This window comes from Tachyglossus aculeatus, chromosome 4 (genome assembly GCF_015852505.1).
Source record: "Tachyglossus aculeatus isolate mTacAcu1 chromosome 4, mTacAcu1.pri, whole genome shotgun sequence".
In the NCBI taxonomy this organism is placed as follows: domain Eukaryota; kingdom Metazoa; phylum Chordata; class Mammalia; order Monotremata; family Tachyglossidae; genus Tachyglossus; species Tachyglossus aculeatus.
The window spans coordinates 128044792-128055582 of NC_052069.1; the positions used below are offsets into that span (position 1 = coordinate 128044792).

Here is a 10791-nt window from a genome sequence, read left to right on the forward strand (position 1 = left end):
ACTGCTGTTCCTTTTTCTAACACTATGGATTTTGTCAGCCCTAATGGGCATCGTGTCCAACTCCCTCTTGGATCAGCCATTTAAGCTAGTAAGAGGTTCAAATGGTCCAGTTCTTTCACTTCACTCCTCTGGGCCTCAGATACCTCATCAGTAAAAATGGGGATGAAGATTTTGAGCCCCATTCATTCATTCATTCAGTTGTATTTATTGAGCACTTACTGTATGCAGAGCACTGTACTAAGCACTTGGTAAGTACAAGTTGGCAACATATAGAGATGGTCCCTACCCAACAACGGGCTCACAGTTCAGAAGGGGGAAACAGACAACAAAACATGTGGACAGGTGTCAAGTCATCAGAACAAATAGAATTAAAGCTAAATGCACATCATTAACAAAATAAATAGAATAGTAAGTATGTACGAGTATAGTAAATAGAGTAATAAATCTGTACAAACATATATACAGGTGCTGTGGGGAGGGGAAGGAGGTAGGGCAGAGGGGGGGATGGGGAGGGGGAGAGGAAGGAGGGGGCTCAGTCTGGGAAGGCCTCCTGGAGGAGGTGAGCTCTCAGTAGGGCTTTGAAGGGAGGAAGAGAGCTAGCTTGGCGGATGTGCGGAGGGAGGGCATTCCAGGCCTGGGGGATGACGTGGGCCGGGGGTCGATGGCAGGACAGGCAAGAACGAGGCACAGTGAGGAGGTTAGCGGCAGAGGAGCGGAGGGTGCAGGGTGAGCTGTAGAAGGAGAGAAGGGAGGTGAGGTAGGAGGGGGCAAGGTGATGGAGAGCCTTGAAGCCGAGAGTGAGGAGTTTTTGCTTGATGCATAGGTTGACAGGCAGCCACTGGAGATTTTTGAGGAGGGGAGTAACATGACTAGAGTGTTTCTGCACAGAGATGATCCAGGCAGCAGCGTGAAGTATAGACTGAAGTGGGGAGAGACAGGAGGATGGGAGATCAGAGAGGAGGCTGATGCAGTAATCCTGTCGGGATAGGATGAGAGATTGAACCAGCAAGGTAGCGATTTGGATGGAGAGGAAAAGGGCCCATACGGGACATGGACTGTGTCCAACCTGAGTAGCCTGTGTTTCTCCCAGTGCTTAGTACAGTGCTTGGTACCTAGTAAGCACTTAACAAGTAAGCTTTGGAGTCGGAGGTCATGGGTTCAAATCCCGGCTCCGCCACTTGTCAGCTGGGTGACTTTGGGCAAGTCACTTCACTTCTCTGGGCCTCAGTTATCTCATCTGTAAAATGGGGATTAAGACTGAGCCCCATGTGGGACAACCTGATCACCTTGTAACCTCCCCAGCGCTTAGAACAGTGCTTTGCGCATAGTAAGCGCCTAATAAATACCATTAAAAAAAAAAACAAATGGCATAAAAAATCAATCGTATGTAATGAGCACTAACTATTTGCAGAGAACTGTACTAAGCACTTGGTACTAAGCACTTGTCCAACATAAGATAGCAGACACATTCCCTACCTTCAATGAGCTTACAGTTTTAAGCAGGAGGCAGACATGAATGTAAATAAATAAAAATACAGGTATGTGTTAAGTGCTTGGGAGAGTCCAATACAACAGAGTTGGTAGACATGCTCCCTGCCCACAAGGAACTCACTGCCCAGAGTAGAAAAACGTTAATAGAAATCAGTAAATTAGGGTGAGGTATCTACGTACTGGGGGGCAAAGAGAAGGGTGAATAAACAGCCAGCTGGTATATCAATTTCACAAGGCTGCTTTCTTTTTGAAAATTGAACAGGCTGACCAAAAGCCTTTGCCAAACCTTTCCTCTCCTCCCTCCGCCCTCTCCGGATTCATGAAATGTTTAGGACAAGTCCAAAGCCTGTTGACATTCCATCAGCAAGCAGAATATGTGTAATTCAGTTATTTTTATTAATTTCTGTCGTCCCCTCAGACTGGAAGGGGGAGCGGGGGAGGTGCGTACTCAAGAGAAGCACCTTTCCACTGGTCTAGTGGAAAGAGCCCAGGCCTGGGAGTCAGAGGACCTGTGTTCTCCACCCGGCTCCTTCACGGGCCGGCTGGATGGCTTTGGACAAGTCATTTCACTGCTCTGGGCCTCTGTGAAATGGGGGTTCAAGACCTGTTCTCCCTCCTACTTAAACTGGGAGCCCCATGTGGGCTGGGCATTGTAGTATCTGTTAAGTGCTTACTAAATGCTGAGCGCCAGGGTAAATACACGATAATCAGATCAGACCCAGTTTTCTATCGCAGATGGGGCTCACAGTCTTAGGAGGGAGAACAGGTATTGAATCCCCATTTTATGGATGAGGATACTAAGGCACAGAGAAGTGAAGTGACTTGCCCAAGGTCACCCAGCAGGTAAGTGGTGGAATGGAGATTAGAACCCAGGTCCTCCGACTCCAGGCCTGTGCTCTTGTCCTGCCCTGTAGGCCAATCTGCTATATACCTGAGAGAGCCACTTTTTAAATATTGAGGAAAATCAACTGGAGTGAGTGCTGTGCCACTTCTTGCTGAGTGACCTTGGACAAGTCCCTTAACTTCTGTGTGCCTCAGTTTCCTCATCTGTAAGATGGATGTTAAACACTCTTCCTCCTTCCTGCCCCCTTAAACTGGGAGCTCCATGTGGAACAAGAATTGTGCCCGGCTTGAGTATCTTGCATTTATCCCAGTACTCAGCGCGGTGCTTGACGTATGTATAGTAAGCGCTGAACCAGTAGCACAATTTTCATTATTACCTTGTGTGAGCAGAAGAATTGTCCGGCTATAGAGACAGTGACATTTTTCACGTCCTGGTTTTTCCTCTGTTTCCCCCAGTGAATTTTTGACACAGGTGAAAATTCAAGCACTGAGAATTGAAAGGTAACCCAAACTCGGGTGTTGTGCTTAGGAAATCTGGAGGGTTAGGTAATGTATGTGAAATTTATGGCAGGTTATAGAGTGGGCCGGGAAACTTGGTAGAGTCAAAGGAATTTTCGTTTTCCAGAGGGCTGATAATGGAGGTCTCTTGTTCGTTCCCAGTGGGAAGAGGTGGCGGAGAAACAGTTGTCCTTGGAGGCAGAGCAACTAGCTGCTGCCGCTGCCGACACATCCAGAAAAGAGTTTTTCGAACACGAGATGAATGACGCCTTAGGGCTGGCTGAGAAGCTGCATGATGAGGATGAATATTTTGGTGAGAAGACATAAATACCTTTCTCTTATCCTCGGCTCTACAAATCTTCCTCTTGAGCCGGGCGAGGGAAGAGCTGTTTGTTATTTGGGGTCTATTGTCAGTTGAAGACCCAGCAACGGAACCTGTCGCCGTTTCCAGAGTAAACCACCAGGTTGTTTGGAGAAGCAGCGTGGGCTAGTGGATAGAGCACAGGCCCGGGAGTTGGAGGATCTGGGTTCTAATTCTGACTCCACCACACATCTGTTGTATGACCTTTGGTGAGCCACTTCACTTTTCTGGGCTTCAGTTCCTTCCTCTGTAAAACGGGGATAATGACTGGCAGCCCCGTGTGGGACACAAACTATGACCATTACAATTATCGTATATATAGCTCAGCGCCTGGTACAGTGTCTGGCACATAGTAAGCGCTTAACAAATAACATAAAAAAAGAGGAGGAGCCCACGAAGGAGACTGAGTGAATGGCAAGAGAGAGGAGAACCAGGAGAGGATGGAGTCATTGAAGCCAAGCTTGGGTTCAAGAGAAGGGGATGGTCGACAGCATCCAAGGCAGCTGGGAGGTCAAGGAGGATTAGGATGGGGTAGAGTCCGTTGGCTATCCATTGGTGACCTTTGAGAGGGCAGTTTCTGTCTCAGCGTAACAGATTGTAAGAGGTCTGAGGGTTCCTTGTTGTGCACTCTCAAGTGCTTTAGTCCAGTGCTCTGCACACAGTAAGCATTCAGTAAATGCCATCAGCTTTCTGATTGATGCCATCTTTCTTTTTTGTCATCATCAGATGTTTTAAATTGCACCTTTTTAAGTGCTCACTGTGAAACATTGTTCTAAGCACTGGGGGGGGGGGGTACAAGTGAATTAGATCGAACACAGTTCCTGTCCCACACAGTCCAAGTAGGAGGGAGAATGGGTCTCCATAATTTTACAGTTGTGGAAACTGAGGCACAGAGAATCGAAGTGACTTGCCCAAGGTCACACTTTGGCAGAGCTGGGTTTGAACCTAGCTCCTAACTCGCAGGTCTGTGCTGTCTCTCCACGAGGCCATGCTGCTTCTCAGCTTGACAGTGTTCAGCACATAGTAGGTGCTTAATGAATACCATAATTATTATTATAGTATTAACTTTGGGGAAGCAAATATCGGGATGTGTGGCTTGCATTATGGAAAAACTCCCATTCAACTCTTTCTCTTTCCAGACAGAAACAAAGCCACCTGAGTCAGAGAAATATAGTGTTATACAACCATGTAGATTAGGTACCCTGCCTTCATTGCCACTGCAGGCCTTGTTATGAAGTCATTTTAAAGCCCTTGTGTTAATCAGTAAGTCATATTTATTGAGAACTTGCTATATGCTGAGCACTGTACTAAGTGCTTGGGAGAGTACAACACAACAGACCCTTTCCCTGCCCACAATGAGTTTACAGTCTACCATTCATTCATTCAATCATATTTAGCGAGTGCTAACTGTGTGCAGAGCATTGTACTAAGCACTTGGGAAGTACAAGTCGGCATCATAGAGACAGTCCCTTACCCAATAATGGGCTCACAGTCTAGAAGGTATGGTGCTCTACACACGGTACATGTCTAGAACATGCCTGCCACCTGTGTCATATTAAACTCTCCCAAACATTTAGTGTAGTGCTCTACACCTTCATCCATTCATTCATTCAATCGTATTTATTGAGCACTTACTGTGTGCAGAGCACTGTACTAAGCTCTTGGGAAGTACAAGTTGGCAACATATAGAGATGGTCCCTACCCAACAACGGGCTCACAGTCTAGGGGGAGACAGAAAACAAAACAAAACAAAACATATTAACAAAATAAAATAAATAGAATAGTAAATATGTATAAGTAAAATAGAGCAGTAAATATGTGCAAACATATAGACAGGTGCTGTGGGGAGGGGAAGGAGGTAGGGCGGGGGGGATGGGGAGGGGAAGGGGAAGAAGGGGGCTCAGTCTGGGAAGGCCTCCTGGAGGAGGTGAGCTCTCAGTAGGGCTTTGAAGGGAGGAAGAGAGCTAGCTTGGCGGATGTGCGGAGGGAGGGCATTCCAGGCCAGGGGGGAGGACGTGGGCCGGGGGTCGATGGTGGGACAGGCGAGAACGAGGCACGGTGAAGAGATTAGCAGCAGAGGAGCAGAGGGTGTGGGCTGGGCTGTAGAAGGAGAGAAGGGAGGTGAGGTAGGAGGGGGCGAGGTGATGGAGAGCCTTGAAGCCCAGGGTGAGGAGTTTTTGCCTAATGCGTAGGTTGACTGGTAGCCACTGGAGATAGTAGAGAGAGGGGATGCCCCGGCAGCGGAGAAACATGGGGAACCGCATCCTGGCCCAGCAGGTTGGACGGAGTCCCTCATCAGTCCCAGATGAGAGAACTGAGGCTCAGAGAAGTGATTTGCCCAGCATCACACAGCAGACATGTGGCGGAACCAGAATTAGAACCCAGGTTCTTCTGACTCCCAGGCCTATGCTCTATCCACTAATCCACGCTGGCAGCCTGATGAGGGGTGGGGAGGGACACCCACACTATACCAGGGAAGCTGGAGTGGCTGAGACCGAGAGGCTAATCTGGGAAGGCTTCTTGGAGGAGGCAAAGTGTTTAATAGTACCCCAAAGAGGGGGAGGGGGAAGGGCACAGGCCTGGGGAGTGAAGCTGTCTGCAGCCAAAAGTGCCACCTTCTCATTTTAAGGGCAGGGGTGGAGAGGGGCAGGGATTTTAGGAGGAATGAGGGTGGAGGGGAGCAGGCTTCAAAACCTCCATTTGAGCCTTTATAGCCTTGTCTGGAATGGAGGGGTGGGCCGTGGCTCAAGTGGAGGGTGGGCAGTAGCCCCAGTTGGGGATGGGCAGTAGCCCCAGGGTGGGGGTGGGCAGTGGCTCCAGCTAGGCATCCGCAGCTGCAACTTGACCCTGGGCCCAGCCCTGATGGGGATCCTTGACTTGTTCCCCTCAGGCCTTCCCAGACTGAGCCCCTTCCTTCCTCTCCCCCTCCTCCCCCCCCCATCCCCCCCCCCCCGCCTTACCTCCTTCCCCTCCCCACAGCACCTGTATATATGTATATATGTTTTTACGTATTTATTAGTCTATTTTATTTGTACATATTTATTCTGTTTATTTTATTTTGTTAATATGTTTTGTTTTGTTGTCTGTCTCCCCCTTCTAGACTGTGAGCCCGCTGTTGGGTAGGGACCATCTCTATATGTTGCCAACTTGTACTTCCCAAGGGCTTAGTACAGTGTTCTGCACACAGTAAGCGCTCAATAAATACGATTGAATGAATGAATAGTAAACGCATAGTAATACTGCACATAGTAAATACTCAGTAAATACCAGTGATGAGGAAGTCAGTCATATTTATTGAGCACTTACTGTGAGCAGAGCACTGTACTAAGCGCTTGGGAGAGTATAGTATAACAACATAACAGACATATTCCCTGCCCACAATGAGCTTACAGTCTAAAAGGGGAGAAAGACATGAATATAAATAAGTAAATGACAGCTAATAATAATAATAATAATAATTACGGTCTTTGATAAGTGCTTACTATGTGCCAGGCACTGTACTAAGCACTGGGGTGGATACAGTAAATTGGGTTGGACACAACCCCTATCCCATGTGGGGCTCACAGTCTCAATCCCCATTTTCCAGATTAGGAAGCTGAGGCACAGAGAAGTGAAGTGACTTGCCCTAGGTCACACAGCAGACAAATGGCAGAGCCAGGATTAGAACCCATGACCTTCTGACTCCCAGGCCCGTGCTCTATCCACTACGCCATCTGCTAACGTATAACAGTATTGTCAGGAATGTACTTTGTAAGAACTTTTAATTTTTATATACCTATATTGTTGAAGTAACATATTTGTTTAGCCTGTTGTTCAGCAAAATGAAGTGCCACTTCATCCTGCAGAAATATGTATGAATTGTATCCCAGCTTTTTCAAAACATACAAGGCTATATATAAATTCCAAGTGTAAAAGAAAGAAGCTGTGCATTGCTTGTGGGTTCTAATCCCCGCCCCCCCCACTTATGTGCTGTGTGACCTTGGGTAAGTCACAACATTTCGCTGTACCTCAGTTTCCTCCTTTATAGAATGAGACTTAAGACTACAGCCCCATGTGCGTTAGGGACTGTGTCCAACCTGATTGTCTCTATCTACCCCAGGGCATAGTACAGTGCCTAGCACATAATAAGCACTTAACAAATACCATTTTTGTTATTATTGTTATTATTAATATTAATGTCACCAAGGTAGTGTCCTGAGAATTTACAAAGGTATCATTTTCTCTTTGAAACAGAGAGGCTGCGGGACTTAGGCAAGAGGGATCCACCTAAACGAAACTCGTCAGATTCCCCTTCTGGAAATACCTGTTTAAAAGATATTTATTCAGCACACAGTAAGTTGACCGACAACCTAGTCCTTGTATCATTATTTTGAGTTACAGAAGCAGCAAAGTGGAACACATCGAGTGATCAAACTGAAAGGGATTTCAGTCCTCATTGCCTTGATCTGTTCTGTCTTCTCAGGACCTGGTATCTGGGGGGTCAAGATGAAATTCTAAAATGGTGGCAGGGTTAACCGAAAGAATCAGAAACTTTCTACAAGTCCAGGAGAATAGTATTTTTTTCAATACTACCTATCTTGGATTGGACGTCACCTTTGTCCAACGCTCTACTCCGGGGATTATAATTGCAAACTTCAAGGTCTACCCAGATTATAGGGCGAAATCAGTGGTATATTTTTCACCTCCGTAGAGATACGAGCCTGCTTTTTCCCAGCTGTTCCTGGTTTTGTTTTGTTTTTTCCTTGACTTTGTTTTCTCAAGCCATTTGTCCAAACCAGACTCTGTCCAGCAGGCATTGGAAACACATGTGCGTTCTGGGCTCCCTGATTAAGCAGTGTGGCTTAGTGAAATGAGCACGGGTTTGGGAGTCAGAGGTTGTGGGTTCTAATCCCAGCTGTGTGACTTTGGGCAAGTAACTTAACTTCTCTGTGCCTCAGTTACCTCATATGTAAAATGGGGATTAAGACTGTGAGCCCCACGTGGGATGACCTGATAACCTTGTATCTCCCCCAGCTCTTAGAACAGTGCTTGGCACATAGTGCCTAACAAATACCATTATTATTATTATTATACTGGACCAGTGAAGACCAGAATAGCTAAGGAAAAATGAGTCATGCCAATAATTGCCATTGGATTCTTTGACTGTTCATTGGAATGGAGTTTTCTTACTTTATAAAATTTGAATTTGGGAAAAAAAAATATCCAAGTGCAAGCCCAAATGGGAACTGTTTATTCCCTGGGCCCTAAGCTACCTTGCTGGGCAGTTTCATGATCTTGGTATGGGCTCTGAAGGCTGCTCTCCTCAAATCACACATAAGGGTAACCATAGATTTGAGTGCAAAGCTGACAGTAAAATGCAAAAGAAATTATTAGTTGATCTCTTTATTCCATCATAAAATCTGGACTTGGGCTTTTACACCGGACTGCAAAGTTTGGGCAGGGAATGTGTTAACCAACTCTGGTATAGTCTAAAAAATTAGAAAGCTGTTAAGAAAAACCAGTGTCCCTTTCACACCTCAGATTTCTGAATTTTTCATTAAGGAAGATTCGGTCTCCCCCTGGGGAAAACCCAAATTGATATTGACCATTGTGAACGAGCAGCACATCAGTAAAACAATCCTTTTCAATCAATCAGTAGTATTTATTGAAAGCTTACTGTGTTCAGAAGACTGGACTAAGGGCACTGTAGATGGCACCATCATCCTTCCTGTCTCACAAGCCCATTACCTTGGCGTTATCCTTGACTCCCTTCTCATTCAGCCCACTTATTCAATCCATTACTTAATCCTGTTCTATCTACACAGCATCGATAAAACTCACCATTTCCTCTCCAGCCAAACTGCTACCACATTAATCCTATCACTTATCCTATCCTGCCTTGATTACTCTGTCAGCCTCCTTGCTGACCTCCCTGCCTCCTGTCTCTCCCCACTCCATCCATACTTTACTCTGCTGCCCAGGTCCTTGTACAAAAACATTCAGACCATGTCCCCCACTCCCTAGGAACTTCCAGTGGTTGCCTCTGCAGAGGTATAGTAAGTACCTCTGCATTAAACAGAAATGCCTCACCATTGGCTTTAAAACAGTCAATCTCTTTGCCCCCTCGTACCTCACCTCAGTACTCTCCTACTACATACAACCCAGCCCGCACACTCTCTGCTCCTCTAATGCCAACCTTCTCACCGTACCTCGATCTTGTCTATCTCACCACTTACCCCTTGCCCACATCCTGCTTCTGGCCTGGAACGCCCTCCCTCCTCATATCTCTTAGACAATTACTCTCCCACCTTCAAGCCTTATTAAAGGCATATATCTTCCAAGAGGCCTTCCCTAAGCCCTCCTTTCCTCATATCCCACTCCCTTCTGTGTCACCCTGACTTGCTGCCTTTATTCGTCTCCCCTCCCAACCCCACAGCACTTAAGTATATATCTGTAATTTATTTCTATTCATGTCTTGTCTCCCCCTCCAAACTGTAAGCTCAATGTGGGCAGGGAACGTGTCTATTATATTGTACACTCCCAAGCACTTAGTATAGTGCTCTGCACACAATGTGCATTCACTGGCTGACTGACTGGCTAACAAGCTTGTAACTTCCCCAGCGCTTAGGTCAGCGGCTGGCACATAGTAAGCGCTTTAAAAAATACCATAAAAAAAATCGACCTGCAGATTTTTGTGTCAGGGAGTGAGCTCTATCGATATTAATTTTGAGTCTTCCCCGTTGAAGTTTCTTTGGATAGGCGGAGAGAAGAGTTGGAAAACAAAGAGCGAGAGCTGATGGCAGAAGTGAGAGAATTGCGGCATAAACTCAGCGCCCGGCACCATAATCCTGGCCCCTTTTTCCCAACAACAACCCAGTGAGTGTGCACAAGGAGATCCGGATCCCCCCACTTCATCTGTTCATCACCGACTCCCCAAGGATTCGGGTGTTAGGAGAACAAAGATGGCAACCTTTAGATGGTTTTTAAGTTTTATAAAATCATTTTGTGAAAGTTGAATTTTTTTTTAAAAAAAAGGTGTTTGTTGTTTTAAAACCTGACTTGTTTGTAAGTAGTTCTTTGCATTGTCAAAAATAAAAATATCTGATATTGAAAATCTCGAGCTGGAATCCATCAAATCTGATTTCACTTTCATTTCACACCTAGGACCTTTTACAATGATGGAAGTGGAAAAATCTGTTGAATTCTGCAGGGCTCAGGGGAGTTTTCTGAGATCCACTGGCTAAGTGTCAATCAAGGGGGGACATGAAAGCAGCATCATTCATTCATTCATTCAATCGTATTTATTGAGTGCTTACTGTGTGCAGAGCACTGTACTAAGCGCCTGTGTTAACAGCCATTGGAAAATATTGAGCGCTTACTGTGTGCAGAGCACTGTACTAAGCACTTGTGTTAACAGCCATTGGAAAACGTTTATGGCATAGTGGATAGAGCACGGGCTTGGGAATCAAGGTCATGGGTTCTAATCCCAGGTATTTGTATTTGTTAAGCATTTACTTATGTGCTTAACACTGTTCTAGGTGCTGTGTGACCTTGGGCAAGTCACTTAACCTCTCTGTGCCCCAGTTGCCTCATCTGTAAAATAGGGATTGAAACTGTAA

At 46.0% G+C, this 10791-nt stretch overlaps 1 protein-coding gene across 2 annotated transcripts in view; it reads left to right on the forward strand.

Annotated features, from left to right (window-relative positions):
• TBC1D31 (TBC1 domain family member 31) overlaps positions 1-10267 on the forward strand; it is a 74026-nt gene extending 63759 nt beyond the window's left edge. For both annotated transcript variants that reach the window (XM_038744626.1, XM_038744625.1), the window contains exons 20-22: positions 2995-3145; positions 7427-7525; positions 9919-10267. In XM_038744626.1, the coding sequence (XP_038600554.1) occupies positions 2995-3145; positions 7427-7525; positions 9919-10052 (384 nt within the window). In that variant the 3' untranslated portion in view covers positions 10053-10267. The remainder of the gene's footprint in view (positions 1-2994; positions 3146-7426; positions 7526-9918) is intronic.
• The last annotated feature ends 524 nt before the right edge of the window (positions 10268-10791 follow it).